The sequence below is a fragment of the Macrobrachium rosenbergii genome, chromosome 19 (assembly GCF_040412425.1).
Source record: "Macrobrachium rosenbergii isolate ZJJX-2024 chromosome 19, ASM4041242v1, whole genome shotgun sequence".
Lineage (NCBI taxonomy): Eukaryota > Metazoa > Arthropoda > Malacostraca > Decapoda > Palaemonidae > Macrobrachium > Macrobrachium rosenbergii.
In genome coordinates, this window is record NC_089759.1 from 2,335,967 (window position 1) to 2,355,358 (window position 19,392).

General features: G+C 45.9%; 1 protein-coding gene across 4 annotated transcripts in view; it reads right to left on the bottom strand.

The window, feature by feature from the left end:
• Positions 1–19,392, bottom strand: part of Nup37 (nuclear pore complex protein Nup37) — a 54,401-nt gene that overhangs the window by 32,134 nt on the left and 2,875 nt on the right. For all 4 annotated transcript variants that reach the window (XM_067120833.1, XM_067120830.1, XM_067120831.1 and 1 more), the window contains exon 2: positions 10,121–10,280. In XM_067120833.1, coding sequence (XP_066976934.1) covers positions 10,121–10,264 — 144 coding nt within the window. In that variant the 5' untranslated portion in view covers positions 10,265–10,280. The remainder of the gene's footprint in view (positions 1–10,120; positions 10,281–19,392) is intronic.

Genomic DNA, 19,392 nt, shown 5'->3' on the forward strand with positions numbered 1-19,392 from the left:
TTGTTGGCTCACTGGCCTTACAGGCGAAGAAGTGGCAGAAAAATTCCTGGGGTTAGACTTTTTCGTGGACTGGGCTAAAAGTTCATGCGTCGAACATTCCTGTAAAGCAGAAGAAATTTCCTTAATGATGTCCTGTGGAAACAGATGATCGCGATCCAACGGGGCTGACTTCTGAAAAGAGGAGACGCCTCGAGCTGCGAACGAGCAACAAAGTTCGCGCTTCTTAAGAATACCCATCGTGAACAGGGCAGAAAGATCCAACGATCCATCCTTTATGGCTTTATTAGCACAAGATAAAGTATTCAAAAGGTTCTCCGAAATGTCTTGAGGAATTGCTTCAAAATCACGAATTTTCTTGGCAACAGCACCCACAGTCCAGTCAAGAAAACTGAACACCTCAATTACTTTAAAGATGTTCTTAAAAGATGATCTACATCAGTAGAAGAAAACATCACTTTTGCTGAAGAGAGTCAAAGCTGATCTTCACGTGGCGAGTCAATCAGACCTGAAAAACCTCCCTGGGAGGAGGCAGACACTCCCAGGAAGGAGCCACTTTCAGTCGCGTAGAATCTGAAGATTCCTCTCTTTTCAGGGAGGAAGAGCAAAGGATGCCTGGCCCTGTTCCCTCTTGTCAGCGTAGCCATACTTCTATTTCCTTCAATGCCTTCTTAACAGAAGAGGAAAGAACCAATCTGGGAAGAGGCGAATAATCCTTGCTGGGAGCAATTAATATCAAGATAGAAGAGGGAGAAGCAGGGCATGTAGGAGTAAAAAGTCTGGGAAATTAGTCAACAGGTAACAAAGCAAAACATCATCTTGCTGAAGGAGGAGAGTCTCTTTTCCTTCTATATCCTCTTCTGCTGAAGAAATGTCCTCCAAAATAGGCTCTGACTGAGAAGAAACTGCCTTATCTTTGCGTAAGAAAGACATTAAGTCCGTAACTGGCGGCTTCCCTGGAATGCAAGCGCGGCTTCCATTCCACTGGTAGAAGGCTGTGCTGGAGGAGTAGCAGGTTGGCGTTGAACAGGTGGCGGGGGGCGATTCGGGGCAAAAGTACTAGCCCCAGGCAGCGAAACCAGAAGGTGATTTGTAGAAAACCACCTTTTGGCGCTAGAACCACGTCTCGCGGAAAGGAATCCCTTTCGAGTCCGATGAAACATGAGCGAAACTAGTAGGCGCTTGAGGCTTGTCGCCTTGAAGACTTAACAGGAGGAACATCCAAATCACTATCTCCTGCCCTGCGCTTGAGGGCGTGACACAAGCGGCGCTTATGCTCACCACGTCAGGTGAAGCGGGTGGAGAAGAATCAGAAGCGACGAAGAAAGTGTATGCGATCCAAGAGAGACACCTTTCCAGCGGTGCTCAGACAAAACCTGGGGCGTTGCAACAGGTTCGGCTGAGGCGACAGCTGCCGTGGGCAAACCCTCGACCCCCATCGACTGCCAGTATGTCTTCTCGCCGGTCTGGAAAAGTGGGACGGGACTGGTGTCTAGGGGTCTGTCGATCTTCAGACAACTGCCACCTCCAAGGATCACTATGCACAGCGCTAGCACTTAACACCTCGCTTGACACATGAGAAATAGATGATTTCTCAGCAAAAACACGAAAAGAATTGCCCAAAGTCGGACACAATGTTTACTAACAAATCAAATTTTGCATTTAATACTGACATGGCATCGGGTTAGGGAGCTTGGGGCCCTGACTCAGGAGGGTGGTAAGGAGGAGGAGGATCGGATACAGGGGCCGAAGCCTGAAGCAAAGAAGAAGATGAATGTCCTGCAGAAGTAGTAATAGGAGAAGCAGGGAAATTCCTACCTTTTAAACATTTAAGCGCTGCTCTCTTCTCCCTACCACAACGTATTTTCTTCAAATGTTGATTATATATCTTCCATTCCTCTTCCGTCCAATTCTTACATTCATAATGTTAAGTCTTCCTTACAATCTTGACCCCTACAGCTAACACAGAGAGTATGAGAATCAAAGCAAATTTTCACCAAGACACGTGTTTTGCAGCCTGCACTGCAAAACCGTACACTAGAAAGAACTAGTATCTGACATGATAATTAACTTGACAAAAAAAAAAAAAAAAACCAAGCAAAAGTACATCACCAAATAAACAAACGGTTCAGGAGCGGTTCCAAAGGCAACCACACAATTTCACCGGCATTCGGCGGTGCGGCTTTCCTGATCTACCTGGGACCCGATGGTGGGCGGGGCTGTGACACCTAACCATCGAAAATTCTGCGCATTCCGGCTGCGAAAATCTCCGGTCTGCCGAAAAGAGTGAAATAGCTGAATGACTGTTTGGTAAGTGTCATGTATAAAAATATAATTTTTAAACATCTGACTTACCTGGTAGTTATATATATAGCTGATTGACACCTTTGGTGGAGGGTCAGAGACAGCCAACATCGTTGGAATTTGCTTAAGGGTTAATAAACCAGGGTAAGGTCCTTACCTGGATTAAGGAAGCTGACTTCAATGAACTCCCCCTCATTATGTCTGCTTTCCATAAGAGGTCCAGCGATCCACCCAGGGGGCTGAAGACCTCTAGGAGCTGCCAACCGGTGTACCAACCTCTATGTGACAGACAACCTATAATACCCTTGTTCCGGGCGCCACCAAGGAACAAAATGACCACCTGACTAAAATCAATGATTGTGGAAGACTGCGTCCAATCTCCACAAACAACCATAAAATTTCAACCATTCCAAGGCAAGAAAAAAGGGTATTGTTTTATGGGATTGCAGGGGTAGTCCCTTCTCCCACTACTGAGTTAGCTGCTATAAATGGTCCCAGCGTATAGCAGTCGTCATAAAGCGTCTGTACTTGCTTCAAGTAGTGTGAGGCAAACACTGACTTGCTTCTCCAGAAGGTAGAGTCCATGATACTTTGTAGGGACCTATTCTGTCTAAAGGCTAGAGAGGTTGCAACTGCCCTGACCTCATGGGTTTTAACCTTTAGAAGCTTGAGGTCCGCCTCACTACATTCTGAAGGAGCTTCCCTTATCAACTGTCTTATGAAAAAGGGTAACGCATTTTTTGACATTGGCAGAGAGGGCTTCTTAACTGAACACCAAAGCGCCTCTGACTTGCCTCGTAAATCTTTCGTCCTTTGCAGGTAAGATCTCAGAGCTCTTACCGGACACAGGACTCTCTCTAACTCCTCACCTGCGATATCTGCCAGATTCGTAATCTCGAACGCCTTGGGCCAGGGTTGTGAAGGACGTTCACTCTTAGCTAAAAAACCCAGTTGTAGAGAGCAGATAGCTTTGCCGTTCCTAAAACCGACAGTTTTATTGAAGGCATGTACTTCACTGACTCTTTTCGCTGTTGCTAAACTAACCAAAAACAGAGTCTTCATGGTGAGATCTTTAAATAAATCTCTTGCAAAGGTTCGAACCTATCAGACATGAGAAACTTTAGAACCACGTCTAGGTTCCACGCTGGTGAGTTCTGCCTTTTCTCCTTAGTGGTCTCAAATGATCTGAGAAGATCTTGGAGATCTTTATTGTCCAGACAAATCCAAGTTCCTGTGTCTGAAGACAGCTGCCAACATGCTCCTGTATCCCTTAATGGTCGATGCTGAAAAGTTACGTCTCCTCTTAAGATAAAGAAGAAAATCCACTATCTGGGTCACATTCCTTTCCCCTTGAATGAATTGTGTCAATAAAATCACATTCTTCTCTTTCGCCCAGAGAAGGAGTTTCCTCGGCGTCTCATACTCGGATGTCCACCATCCATTCTAGCGACCTGGAGTGGGTTCCGCCTTCTTGACTTGTTGATGTCTTGAAGGCCAACGCCGTCGTGTTGTCTGGCGCAGTTGATCTGCGTTTGCGCTGTGCGAAACAGATCTATGCAAGGACGTCCCCACTTTGTCCTGAACTGAGTGCTCGAACTCTTTGAGGGCTGTTAACTAGTTTTACAAAAGATTGCAGTCAGCTCCTTTTGATTTATGTGGAGCTTCTCTTGCCCTCTGGTCCAGGATCCCGATACCTCCATCTTTCCCAGTGTTGCTCCCCACCCCGAGTCTGACGCGTTGGAGAACAACACTAGGTCTGGGTTCCTCTGTTTTAATGAAAGGCCTTCCTGAAGCTTGACGGGGTCGTTCCACCACTGAAGGCATTGTTTCATCGTCTCTGAAATGGGGATACACTCTGTCTCTAACCCCTCTTCTCTGCTCCAATACCGATTGAGGTGGAATTGAAGTGGGCGAAGGTTTAGTCTTCCTAAGGAAACAAACTGTTCTAGCAAGGAAAGGGTCCCCAGCAGACTCATCCATTCCCTCGCTGAGCACGTCTGTTTCCTTAGAAAGTCCTGTAGTTTTACCAAGGCCTGTTCCATCCTTGATGGTGACGGAAAAGCCTGAAAATCCAGACACTGAATCCTCATCCCAAGGTACAGGATCTCTTGGGATGGGGTTAGTTGCGACTTCTGTCTGTTTACCAGAAGTCCTAGTTCCTCTGATAAACAGATTGTTGTTTGAAGATCCTCCAGACAGCGATTGAAGGAAGGAGCTCTGAGGAGCCAGTCGGCCAGATACAGAGAGGCCCTGATGCCTCTCGTGTGCAGCATTCCCGCTACATTTGACATCAGTCTCGTGAATATTTGGGGCGCGGTGCTTAGGCCGAAGCAAAGAGCCCGAAACTGGAACACCTCTTCCTTGAAGACGAACCTCAGGTATTTCTTGGAGCCTGGGTGGATAGGGATGTGAAAGTATGCATCCTGAAGATCCAAGGACACCATCCAGTCGTGTTGTCTGACTGCTGCTAACACTGATTTCGTTGTCTCCATGGTGAACTTCGTCTTTTGTACAAAGGCGTTGAGGGCACTCCACGTCCAGTACTGGTCTCCACCCCCGAGCTCTTAGGAACCAGGAAAAGTCGGTTGTAAAACCCTGGTGAATCAGATTTCATGTACTCTCTCTATTGCGTTCTTCTGCAATAACATAGACACTTGCTGTTGAATCGCCTGTGCCTTGGATTCGTCTCTGTATCTGGGTGACAGATCTATCGGTTTGTCTGCTAAAGGGGGCTTTCTTAGGAAAGGGATTTTGTACCCCTCCTTGAGCAGTTGAATGGACCAAAGGTCCGCTCCTCTTCTCTCCCACACCTGTCAGAAGTTGGACAGCCTGGCACCTACCGCTGCCTGCAGGAGAAGATCGTCAGGTCCTGCTTCTTCCCTGTCTAGCGCCTCTTCTCGTTGTCGTTCTTCTACCCGCCCTGTTGGTACCTCTGCCTTGGAGGGCTGACCACGAAAGGGCTGAGACACCTGAGACACAGGAGCCTCAGCCTTACTCTTTTTAGCGATGAAAGTCGCTGGTAGGACTTTTCTTGCTGTCTTAGATATCAAATCTTGCGTGGCTTTCTGGGCCAAGGATGAAGAGACCTCTTTTACTAAATCTTGAGGGAAGAGATGAGAGGAAAAAGGGGCATAAATCAGTTCTGATTTTTAACTGGACCTGACCCCATTAGCCAGGAAAGAACAAAGATGGGCCCTTTTCTTCAGAATTCCCGCTGAGAAAAGCGCAGCTAATTCGTTGGCACCATCTCTGAGCCCTTTATCCATACACGACATCAGATATACGAGTTCTTCGGTGTCAGTCGTGTTGAATAATTCCATCTTCTTTCCTAAAGCTCCCAGGGCCCAGTCCAGAAAATAACAACCTCAAAGGCCGTAAAAGTTCCTTTGAGGAGGTGGTCCAACTCTGATGTTGACCAACAAAACTTCGTTTTCCCCATGGCCACTCGACGAGAAGAGTCAACAAGACTCGAGAAGTCTCCCTGGGAAGAGGCAGGTATTCCGAGGCCGAACGATTCTCCAGTTTGATACCAAACACTAGACCTTGAAGCTAGTTTGGCTGGAGGAAAAGCAAAGGCTGTCTTTCCTTGTTCCTTCTTCGAAAGCATCCACTCATTCATAATTTTCAGCGCTCTCTTGGACGAGCAGGACAAAACCATCTTCGTAAATGCTGCCCTCTTAGATGCCTTCCCAAGATTAAATTCTGAAGGCGGGGAACGAGGAGCAGCCAGGATAAAGTTCTCTGGAAAAACTTCCGAAAATAACTTCATAAGTCTTTTCAGGTCCGATGAAAGGTGATGGCCTTTAAGATTGTCTTCGTTGGAAATCTCTTCAATCGGATCCACAGGAGACTGAGGGATATCATCATTCTCTTCTTCCGATTGCCCGAAGACCGAAGTAGCGACGTCTTTCAAAGTATCATCCTGACGCTCGGCGTCGTGGCGTCCAATCTCTTGATGCCTGGCGTCTTGGCGTCCATCTTCTTGAAGCTTAACGTCTTGGCGTCCAACCTCATGACGCCTGACGTCCTGGCATCCAACTTCTTGATGCCTGGCGTCTTGGCGTCCAAAGTCTTGATGAATTACGTCCTGGCGTCCAGCAACTCGGGCGTCCTGGTGTCCAGACTTCTGACGCTCGCTGTCCCGCCAAACCTTGAGGTCACTTGAGAACTGGCCGCCTGTGCGACATCGGTCAAAAGCTTCCTCAGGCTGACGTACAACGATCGGAACCTCTTGAGCTGGACAAACATTCTTCCTATGTTCGCTGTCCTGCCGAACCCTGAAGTCACTTGAGAACTGGCCGCCTGTGCGACATTGGTCAAAAGCTTCCTCAGGGTGACATACAGCGATCGGTGGACGAAAGTCTGTATCTGTCTTTTCTGCAGGCTGCAAGCACTTGCATCAGGGAAGAGAGTTTCTGTTGCATATCTTGAATTAAACTGATTTGCGGAGCTTCCTGCTGTTGAGGTTTTACAGGGAGCTGAATGGCAGCCAATATCAAATACTAATTTTTTTCTACGTTGTGATGTTGGAAATGGCGTTCGGGGCGCTTCCGATCTCATTTCGTCTTCAGCGGAAGCATACAGCGCCGTTATGCGACAATATCGTCTGCTTTTCACGGAGAGCTATCGTCAGAGCTAAGAGGGGGAACACTCTGGACTGCTCCAATGGCTACATCCTGGAGTTGTTATAAGCGTCACTTCCAGCGCCGCTCCACAGAAGAAAGTTTCCTCTTGAGGGGTTTTGACTCGGACGTACACAGACGCCAGCCCGTCTGAGAACTGCGTCTTCTGGCGGGGAAGACGAAAACACTTTAACCTCGCCTCTCCTATGGCGGGTGGCGTCCTGGGAAGCGTCAACAGGTATGCTCGAGGGGATGACTGCTCGGGAGCTAAAGCCTCTCGCCTCCCTTTAGTCTGTCGACATTCCTTCTCACAGGGGTTGGTGAGCTTGGAAGAGGTCTCAGACTAGAAGCACGACAGGACCGAGCAATCGCACCCTCCACAACACTTGCACTTTTATTTTCTCACTAACACTTGAGTTTTTAAGATCTCTCATTCGACCATAAATCCTCTCTGTCTCTTGCGAGGGATTCACCCTTTGTCCAAGGGCTTGAATGGCCATCATCATATCCTTCATAGTTGGCTCATTATCAGTATCAGTGGGGGAATCTGGAACTACCACTACTGGGGAAGGAATAATAGGATTATTAACAAGAGGAGAATTGTCAACTCCCTGACTATCTCTCGAAGAAATGACCTACTACTCCCGGCTCTTCTGATCCTATCCCTTTCAAGCTTAGAAACATAGCGATAGTAATCCATCCACTCTTTCTCTGATAAACCCAAACATTCATCACATCTGTCCTTCAACTCACAACTCTTACCTCTGCAATTCACACAAATTGAGTGGGGATCCAACGCGGCTTTAGCAAGCCGGGTTTTACATCCCCTCACACACAGTCTCACACTCGAAGTAGAGTCAGACATCTTGGAAAAAGGAAAATCGTAAAGAGAGATCAAAACAAGCAAGGGTCAAAACCAACAATATCTAAAAGAGTCAAGAAAATCCAAAGCAAATCCAAAAACAAGCGAAAGCCAAAGCCAAAGTGTACTTCACCAAAAACACTGCGAAAACACGGGCCAAACAAGCGAAATTCCTAACGATGCAACCGGTACGGCGGCAGGGAAGATCTGAGGAATAGTTGGAATGGTTACAGGTACCTGGGTAGAGGGCGCACAGGTGGTACACCTGACTACCCATCGGCGATTGCCGCGAGTTTTGAAATTTTGCTGTGACATCAGGGCTTAAGCTATATATATAACTACCAGGTAAGTCAGATGTTTAAAAATAATAAATTAAATTAGCCAAGGCGTGATCCGGAGGTGAAAACCCTCAAATCGATATTTCCATTTCGCACCGATATATCTGGAGGTACAATATACCACGATCTATTATCTTGGTGGGCTACTGTACCAGCATGAACAAGGGTTGGACTGCTAACAGCAAGAATGGTGCAAAGGAGGGAAGAGATCAGTCATCCATCATGTCAGCTTTGCAAACCTAAGTACAGTATATCCATGCACCTTGGGTCTATGGGGGGTCTTCTCTTGAAAGGGGAGGGCAGTCTTTAAGTCAGGCTCTTACTGTATTATTATTATTATTGTGAAATAGTTTAACACTGAAAAGTGGGATCCAAGTCTTCTCCCTTTCTAGAAGACTGGAGTGCCTGCGCCATAAACATGGAATCAGAAGGGAGGGTGCCAAGTCCACATGCAAATTGACTGGTGCTATGGAAAGGAACTGGCACTCCATGACAGAAACTGCGACCTGACAGAAGCAGCAAGGAGTTGCACCAAAGTGCAAAGTTCCAATTATTCTATACCAGGTTCTGAGGGAAGAAATCTGATAAATGCTCACTCTCCATGAAGGAATAGTTAGGACATTGTATCCATGATCTTTGGAAATGGCTGAATGCAATGCACGGAAAATGATATATTGTCTAACTCTAAAGTCAAGCTACACACTTACGTCAACAGATTTCTGGTATAAGTCTAATACATTCTGTGGGATGAGAGGCCTCCTTCTCGATCTTAACATATCCAGTAACAAAGATTATATATACATCAGGCAGTCAACTAACACTGGCTCACAAGAGAGCTTAATTTGGAGACAAACCTGCCAAGAAGGAAACAGTCATTAAAGGGGATGAAGTGATCAATCAAGGCCTTCTTTATACTCTTCAGCACTGGGGGATACTGCTGTGAAACTCTCATACACTTCCTCTGAGAGGCATTCTTCCAGGACTTCTCTTTTCTTCTACAAGGGAGAAGAGGCAGAGGAAGAGAAGATTACCATGAGGAGGATGAAGGTGTTTTTTCCACTTCTTCATCCTTTGACCCCAAGGACTAGGTCAAGGCAGGCAGATGACAATGATCAGGAATACATGGTACTACACGAATGGCAGGGGTTCTCCAAAGAGAGCCCAAGCATTATTATGAATAATGAACCTCTTACCTGATGCTAAATTATCTGGTAATGACAAGAAAGAAGGGTCACCCATATTACTGAGGACAGGCTACATCTTCAGGTATTCCAAAAACCTCATCGACAAACCCAAAGCAGCTGGCACAGCTGGAGTAGGAGGCAAAGGATCAGAAGCACATACATGAAAATATATAGGGGAGACACCTGTGCATGCATCTAGGCTTCCACAGCCACAGAGCATGTGCTGGAACACCTTAACATGCATACACTGTCCCACTCCAAGGACCAGAAAGCAAGGGAGAACAAGCAAGAGGAGCAGTGGAAGCAGAAGGGGGTGTCAAGCATGAGAGCCAAAAAGCCTATGGCATCAAAAGGGAGTTTTACCCTGTGACGTAACTGGCAAATGCTTCTCCACCTTCCTGCCCTTCTTCCTGCAGTGCTTCCAGTGTGGAGACCAGTCAGCACACTCCTCACACGTTAAATTAGGACTGTGGCCCTTACCCCTGCAAAAATAGCAAAAATGACAAGGATCCACCACAATTTTACTCTATACAACATCCATAACAGAAACAATTTTATTCTGTACAATATCCGTAACGGAAAAATTCCTCTACAGTTAGATACAAGCAAATAATCATCAAGGAAAAAAATTCTTACAGAAAGCTTCAATCAGAAAAATTCTTACAGAAAGCTTCAATCAAAGCTTGTTACCAAGCTTTGATGACAGCTTCCGGCTCATGTCAGGAATATTCTGGTTAGTACTTTTGTAGGAACAAACATATGTACGTCAGCTGATGGCATGAAGCAGTAAACCTTGTCACCAGGATTAAATACCTTGAATTTTAAGGAGTAAACAGCAACTGAAGATGGGAGTGCTACTGCCAGTAAGCCACTTGACCATTCAAAAGGAGAAAACTGTACGGTAATAACTTGGGCACGAGTTTTTACTGTCTGACAAGGAGCCACGTTCACTTCCATGTTCTTAGTACAGTACCTGCAAGGAAATACAAATGAAATGATAATAGCTGTCAAAATTGTCCTAAAAAGATCAGCTCACTAGCAAGCATTACTGGTTTGAAACAAAATATATAAAGTACATCCAGCAGCATGTGCAACTATTCTCACTTCATAAAACAGCTTATGCTTTGTGATTACTGTATAATTATCATACATTGCTACCGTGGAGAAATTACTAATAAAACTTTTACAAGTGATGTTTTTTATTCCTGGTATAAATACAATATATAACAACATCCTAATAAAATGATATTTTTATGATAAAATAAAGTTTTGCACATACTTACCCGGCAGATATATACTTAGCTATAGTCTCCGACGTTTCTGACAGAATTTCAAATCTCGCGGCACACGCAACCGATAGGTCAGGTGATCTACCTTTCCCGCCGCTGGGTGGCGGGAATAGGAACCATTCCCGTTTTCTAATCAGATTTTCTCTTCCACCTGTCTCCTGAGGGGAGGCTGGGCGGGCCATTAATCGTATATATCTGCCGGGTAAGTATGTACAAAACTTTATTTTATCATAAAAATATCATTTTTGTACATGCAACTTACCCGTCAGATATATACTTAGCTGATTGGCACCCTTGGAGGAGGGCAAGAGATAGCTAAAAACTAAAAAATGGGAAACAACATGTTGTAGGATAAACAAAAAACCATGGTTCTTACCTGATTGGGCAAAAGACTTCATGGATACTGTCTATAAGTCTGCTTGCCTCAAGAGCTTCAGCGAGGATGTGACCTATGACTGACAGCCCTTCTGGATCGTGTCAATGGGGAATGACCCACTTACATGGCAGAGCCTATTATGGATCGTGTCAATGGGGGCTGACCCACTTACATGACAGAGCCTACACCTGAATCATATCAATGGGGGCTATCCCTCTTACATGACAGAGCTAGGTGTCAATAAAAATAAACAAGGAGCATAACAACTAATCCCGACCACCTGACCAATTCTAACCTTGTTAGTGATACGAATTGAAAGGGGGGGGTACTCCAACACCCACTTCCAACCAACCATAAAAACACACATCACCACGCATTAAAAAACAATCAAAATAGCTAAACTATATAGGATTAGGTTCAGCTCCCTGTCCCAGCACCGAATCCGAAGATACGTACACTCCTAGAGAGAAGCACTTATCATACGTAACTCTAACATCCCTCAAATAGTGAGATGTGAAGGTTGAATTACATCTCCAGTAAGTCGCCTCTATAAGAGACTGGAGGGACAAGGTCTTGTGAAAAGCCAAGGATGTCGCAATGGCTCTCACTTCGTGTGCTTTTACTCTAAGGAGCTTGAGGTGCTCATCCTCACAAGACATATGAGCCTTCCTTGATGACGTCCTTAATAAAAAAAGGATGGCGCATTTTTGAGATCGTTCTAGAAGGATCCTGACAGAGCACCAAAGACTTTCACTGATCCTCCCAGTAGATTCTTCCTTTCCAGGTAGAATTTAAGGCTCCTGACAGGGCATAGAGTCCTCTCAACTCCTGCCCTGTCACTGACGAGAGACCTTTTAACTCAAAGGTTCTTGGCCATGGTTTAGAAGGATTTTCATTCTTTGCCAAGAAGAATGGTTTGAAGGAGCATATCGCCGAATCTTCCTTAAAACCAACTCTACCGTCTAAGGCTTGTAGTTCACTTATTCTCTTAGCTGAGGTGAGGGCAAAGAGAAACAGTGACTTCCTGGTGAGATCCCTGAAGGAAGCTTGTTGAGGAGGTTCAAATTTCTTTGACATTAGGAATTTTAAGACTACGTCTAAATTCCAACTGGGAGGTCTTCGAAGTCATGGATTTTTACGTTTCAAAAGACCTTATGAGGTCGTGAAGGTCTTTATTTTCAGAGATATTCAGATCTCTGTGTCTGAATACTGAGGATAACATACTCCTGTAACCTTTAATTGTAGGTACAGCGAGGTTGCATTGTTCCCTCAGGTAGAGAAGGAAATCAGCAATGTTTGTCACAGAGGTACTGGAAGAGGATATCTTATAGGTCCTGCACCATCTTCTAAAGACCTCCCACTTCGACTGGTAGACGCGTAAGGTTGAGGATCTCCTGGCTCTGGCAATAGCCTTCACAGCTTTGTGCGAAAAACCTTTCGCTCTGACCAGACCTTCGATAGTCTGAAGGCAGTTAGATTGAGAGCGGGGAGATTCTTGTGGAATCTGTTGAAGTGGGGCTGTTTGAGAAGATCGTTCCTGTGTGGAAGCGATCTGGGAAAATCTACTATCCATTCCAGTACCTCTGTGAACCAATCTTGAACTGGCCAAAACGGAGCTATCAGGGTCAGTTTCGCGCCTTCCGATGACGCAAACTTCCTTACCACTTCTCCCAAGATCTTGAATGGGGGAAAAGCATACCCGTCTAACCCGGTCTATTGCAACTGCTCTCGGGTCCGAGATCGGAGAGCACTAGTTTTCCAGCCTTGCATTCCAGTGGGTTGCAAAGAGGTCGATATTCGGCCTTCCCCACAGGCTCCACAGCTTTCCGCAGACTTCTGAATGGAGAGTCCACTCCGTGGGTAGGACTTGATCTTTTCTGCTGAGTAGATTGGCCCTCACATTCCTTTCCCCCTGCACAAACCTGGTGAGGAGTCTGATCTTCCTCTCCTCCGCCCATAACAGCAACGTCCTTGCTGTTTCGTACAGGAGAAAGAATGTGTTCCTCCTGTTTCCTTATATAAGCCAGGGCAGTAGTGTTGTCGAGTTCACTTGAACCACCTGTCCTGTGACTAGGAACTCGAACTGGATGAGAGCTAGATGCACCGCGGACAGTTCTTTCTTGTTGATGTGCCAGTTTACCTGGTCTCCTTTCCAGGTGCCTGACACTTCTCTCGATCCGAGTGTTGCTCCCCATCCCGACTCCGAGGCGTCTGAGAACAACACTAGGTGAGGCTCGGTAACGAAGAGACAGTCCTTTGTTTAATTTTTGAGGTCTAACCACCAACGGAGATCCTCCTTTACACTGTCCGAAATCAGGAACGAAGCTGCTAAGTCCTGAGACTTCTGGTCCCAACTCTCCTTTAGGTAGAACTGAAGGGGTCTTAGGTGAAGTCTTCCCAAGGAGACGAACTGTTCCAGCGAGGAAATGGTCCCCAGCAGACTCATCCATTCCCTCGCGGAACAATGTTCTTTCCTTAGGAAGACTGTCAGCTTCTCTATGCAGCGATCTCTTCTCTCCCGGGATGGAAAAACTAGAAAATCCCGAGAATCCATCAGAATCCCCAGGTAAACAATGCTCTGCTGCTGAAACAACCTGGGATTTCTCTAGATTTACTAAGAGTCCAAGGGACTGGGTCAGTTTTAGGGTGATCGACAAGTACTCCAGACAACTTTCCTTGATTGGACCGAATGAGCCAATCATCGAGATACATCGAGATCCTCACTCCCTCTAAATGTAACCAGTGTGCCACATTCCTTAAAATGCCCGTGAACACTTGGGGGGCCGTCGAAAGTCCGAAGCACAGGGCCCTGAACTGATAAACTTTTCCTGAATCACGAACCTTAGGAATTTTCTTGAGGAGGGATGAATGGGAATGTGGAAGTAAGCGTCCTGAAGGTCCAGGAGACCATCAATCCCTTGGACGAAGAGCAGAAAGAACCGAAGAGGTAGTTTCCATGTTGAACTTTGTCTTGATAACGAAGAAGTTCAGGGCGCTTACATCCAGAACCGGCCTCCACCCCCCCCCCGAGGATTTTGGCACCAGAAAAAGTCGATTGTAAAACCCTGGGGAATGGAGCTCTTGAACCGGTTCTATGGCTTCCTTTTCCAGCATTTGATCCACTGCTAGTAGAAGAGCCTGGTTCTTGACGGGATCCCTGTAACTGGCAGATAACTCCCTGGGAGTTGATGTTAAGGGAGGACTTTCTCTGAAGGGGGATGAGGTAACCTCTTCTTAGAATAGAGAGGACCAGTCGTCCGCCCCTCTCTGTGCCCAGACTTGGCGAACTTTAACAGTCTGGCACCCACTGTCGTCTGGAGTACTCGTTTTCACTAGTCCTTTTAATGGGCGAGAGAGGAAGACCTTCCTCTTCTCTCAGGTCTTCTACTTCTGAAGGAGGCTCTTGGATCCCCTCGAAAGGGCTCCTGAAGGGGCCTTCTCCTGCTTGGCGAAAGGAACAGCAGGTCTCATTCTCTTTGATGACTGGGCCAAAAGATCCTGGGTCGCCTTCTCCAGACAATGAGCGAAATCTCCTTGACCGTATCTTGAGGAAAAGGTGGCTAGACAAAGAGGAGCAAACAGAAGAGAGGACCTCTGGAGAGGAGCACCGATTTGGTGAGGAAAGAGCTGAAGACCGATCACTTCTTGAGGATACCAGCTCCGAATAAGGCAGCGACTTCCGCGGAACCGTCCCTCACCGCTTTGTCCAAACAAGACAACACGCTTATAAAATCATCCATACAAAGGAATTCAGGGTCTCGAGTCCTCCTGGCCAAAGCCCCAAGAGACCAATCCATAAAATTGAACACCTCCACAACTCTAAAAAGGCCCTTGAGGAGATGGTCCAGTTCGCACATTCCCCAAGTTGCCTTCGCTGAAGAAAGAGAAAGCCTCCTGGAGGAGTCTACCAGATTTGAAAAATCTGCGTCTGCTGATGAGGGGAGACCCAACCCCATAGGCTCCTTGGTCTCGTACCAAATTCCAGACTTTCCCAAAAGTCTAGAAGGAGGAAAAGAGAAAACCGTCTTGCCTGCTTCCTTCTTAGACTGCATCCACTCTCCGACTCCTTTAAAGGCTTTCCTCATAGAGATCGTAGGGCGCATCTTGACAAAAGAGGAGGGTCTTGCTGACTTGGTACTGTCCCATAAAGATCCCGAAGAAGGAGGGGCAGCATGGCAAAGAGAATCTCCAAACTCCTGAATCAGCACAGAAGCCAGTCTTTTATAATCTGAAACTCCAGCATCCTTAGGAGATTCCTACTCTGAGACTTCTTCCAAAGGAGCAGGCGGGGAGGAAGGCTTAAAAGAAGAGGAGCGCCTATCAGGTGAAGCGAGCCTGGACGGAGAAGCAATCCTGTCCAACGAAGAGCGCCTGCCAGGAGAATGTCGCCTGCCGCCGGACTGGCGCCTGACAGGAGAGAGGCTCTTGTCCACTGATGAGAGCCTGCCAGGAGAGGGGGCCCTAATGCTAGAACGCCTGGCAGGAGAGCGGTGTTTGCTGGAAGGAGGGAGTTTATCCCGGGAGAGAAGCTTGGAAGAAGAAGAGCGTCTGTCCATAGGAGAGGTTCTGCGAGGTGAAGTGCGCCTGGAAGGAGAGGCGCTTCCCTCTGATGATGAGCGCCTGGTAGAAGCGCGCCTGCTGGGAGAAGAGCGCTTGCTCGGCGAAGAGCGTCTTCGTGAAGAAGAAAACTTGCTGCTAGAAGGAAGCTTGACAGGAGAAGAAGAAGACGACTTGAAGAAGAAGGCGCTTCCTGGAACTCTTGATTGGAAGAAAGTCATCCTTCCTACGAGACGAGGTGTCCTTGGAGAGAGAACCTACAAGCGCTGATAACTGCTCCTGGAGGCCGACCAAAATTTGCTTCGTCGACTCCTTAACTCCTGCTGGAGAGGAGGAGGGGGATCTTCGAGCTCTCTTCCTGACAATAGGTGAATCCTCCGGGAAGCGCTCAGGGCTCGAGTCCAAAACCTCTACTCTAGGAGCCTTCCAGGATCTCTTCAGAGGGCGCCACTCCTCAGCCGAACTCCAACCGCGCCTCGGAGAAGACGAGTCAGACGAAGAAAAGCACGTCTTCAGGATGCCTTTTCTATGGCGATCCAAGGCAGCCTGGGACGCAATGACAGGATCTGCCGAAGGGACGCCTGATCGTTGGGGATGCTCTACATCCTCCTTGCGGCTTTCGACATTCCTCCTCCCCTGGTCCTGGGAGTTTGGAAGAGGTCTAGGCCTCGGAGCAATGCGGAGCCGATCAGACGCCCCTCCACTGCACTGGGGACACTGCACATATCACTATCACTCCTACCTTCCTTCATCAAACGCGGTTGCAATTTCATCCTTAGGATTTCCGCCTTCATCGCAGCCATTTCAGAAGACGAATCCACAGGTTCGGTGAAGGGAGAAGGGGCTGAAACCAAAGGATTAGGAGAGCCTACAGTGTTAATCTCTACTTCGTGCTCAGCAGAGCGAGACCTACTTGAGCTTCTAGAGGAAGCCTTGCTAACTCTATCCTTTTCAAGCTTCTTCAAATAAGAAGTCAAAACCTTCCATTCCTGATCAGACAACTTCTCACACTCCTTGCACCTATTGTCCGAAGAACAATCATTCCCCCTACACCTCATGCATACAGGGTGAGGGTCTACCGAAGCTTTCGGCAACCTCACCTTACACTCTTGCCTAACACACGCACGAAACACAGGTGAAACAGTGATATCAGACATCTTAACAGAACAAACCAAGAGCAAATCCAAAAAACAGTCCACAATAGCGTATGCCAAGCCAAAAATCCAATACGTCACCAAAATCAGTCCAAAAGATCCTCAGCAAGCGAGAAAACAAAAATCAAAGCAGGAGGAACCAACAACAGATGTTGCCGGAACCAGTGACAGAGAAAATCTGATTAGAAAACGGGAATGGTTCCTATTCCCGCCACCCAGCGGCGGGAAAGGTAGATCACCTGACCTATCGGTTGCATTTGCCGCGAGATTTGAAATTCTGTCGGGAACGTCGGAGACTATAGCTAAGTATATATCTGACGGGTAAGTTGCATGTACAAAACAGATTTTTCACCCAAAAACTTGGCAGCCTCCTTAACTTATTATACATGCTGGGAATATGGGATTTAAAATGGGATAAACACAAAATAAAGAATTGTGTAAGATATCAGGAAAACAATCTCAAGTGTCACATCAAAATAACTGTAAAGAAATCTTGGTTTACATTAGAAACTACAGGTGCACCAAGTCAATACCTTCTCTACATCTAAAAATCATGAGGGCCAGAACTGGGAAAATTGAACTTTTTAACTAAAATGAATTTGTTCCAACAAGCATATAAATCGTCATCTGTTATACATCAACATTCCCTGAATGAGCTAGATATGGTTGTTTTCTTTTTTCAAGTTTCTTTTCTCATAAATACTGGATCTACAAGAATGAAAATAACATGGCAAACATCTACGTGATAAACTTTGAGCAAATATGTTGTCCTCTTAAAAAATATTATTGGCTCGCAAAAAAAATTATCTTCAATTTTTACACCAACACAAAACATCTGCCAACATTCAGCTTTCAAACATTAACACACACACCACCTAGGCTTCTAAAGCATGAGCTGATGCACAGTCAAGTTACTTGGATCAAGGCTTCAAGGCTACTAAGCTCAATTAGGCCCCTGTTATCTTGACAGCCTCCTACTGAGGGAGGAAAAAGTGCATTTAGCAATTTTGATACTAACATCTTAATAAAATCCATTTTAATTTATTTAAAATAACAATATATTATACTTTCCAATTCAAATCCTGTGCTTCAGTTTGTGGGAGTGGGAAATCCCACATAATTATGAACATAAGAAGGGATATATATAATCTTTCTTAATAACTTGGTTTTCTAATTTCCTGTTTTGCAAATATTGGCCTTCCTTTGCAAAGGAAATTAATATAAAAATCAAAAAATCACATCCAAAGTACTGCAACAGGATGACTGCAGTCTACATTCCCAATGAAATTGACTACTGTTATAAGAATAACCTTCACCAGTATCTCTGTAAGTACTGCCACCACACCTGTTGGCAAAAGTCAAGGTCCAGGTTCTAGGTTACCTTCAGTTAGCATGTAAGCCTAGCCTATGGCCTGTTTCTGAAAGTAGCAGTGTACAACTGCACTGCAGTATATTGTAGGGTTTTAGTTTCATGTAAACCATTATTGCATTTTGGACTTGAAAATATCACTTCCCTATGCTGTAACGTGCATTCTGAACATTTCTAATATTTGTTCGGATTAGGGTAAGTTTATGGAATGTTTTACAATATAATACCAGGCACTAGGATAACAGCTGAATACCTAGGTTAGGTAAGGTTGGTTTGGTCATCTGCGAGCGAAACGAACATTGGAAATGTTCAAAGCACACATTACAATGGGAAAATGTAAAAGAGATGGCTGCATCAAGATATTGTTTATAACTATAATTTTTTGGCTAAACAACACAGTGTATGAAATGTAGTACAGGTGAGATAATGTGAGAAATTCACCAAGATGAAAAGAAATTCCCCATCTTTTGTCTGTATTTTTACTTTCTTCCTAGAGGGGGTGGTACAAAATATGACGACCATTATGTTCGTAAGCTGGTCATAACCGAACCAGATGGGTGCGGCAGTAGCCTTCAGTTTTACCTAAGAATCCATTCCAATACACTTTAGCTACAGTTTTGTGGGTTGAAGGTGGGAGGTCTCCCAGGCAGGTAACCTACCCTAAGGACTAGATTAATCTACTGTTGGGTGAACACCATTTAGAATGGGGGCAGCATGCAGATGGAGAGGTCACGTGGTCACAAATTACTTGGGGGGAGGGGGAAGTAACCTGGCAAAGGCACCGCATCCTAGGGTAGGTTAGGTAAACATAGTCTATATCTGTTTAGGTCATATTCCTTCTGAAATTCCCATTAATGTTAAGTGGTAGTCTGGAGGGGTTATAGCTTATTTGTGAGGTGTTCCGGGGAAGGGGGGGGTAGACAAGAGACAAAATTCATAGCCTCAATCACATATATAAGGTACGTGACGGGAAAATGACACCTAGACTACGGAACGGAACGGAACGGGGTAATTCTAAGCCGGCTGTCCGCGGTGAGTTAGACTATGGCAAGTGACGTTTTTGTATGTTATTTTACTTGCTTTACAAGAATTTAAAGTAATATTTTGTCGGCCGGCTGTAACTGAACTGTAATTGACCTTTGAAGACTACACGACTTGAATTACCTAACATGGGGTAGGTCTAAGCCGGCACCCCGGCAAGCCCACCACCCCACTCCATAGCTAATACGGCAAAATTGTAACCAGTAAACACCCCTACGGTACGTTAGGTTGGCATTTTTATGGGTGTTTACTGGTTACAATTTTGCCATATTAGCTATGGAGGGGGGTGGGGGGCTCGC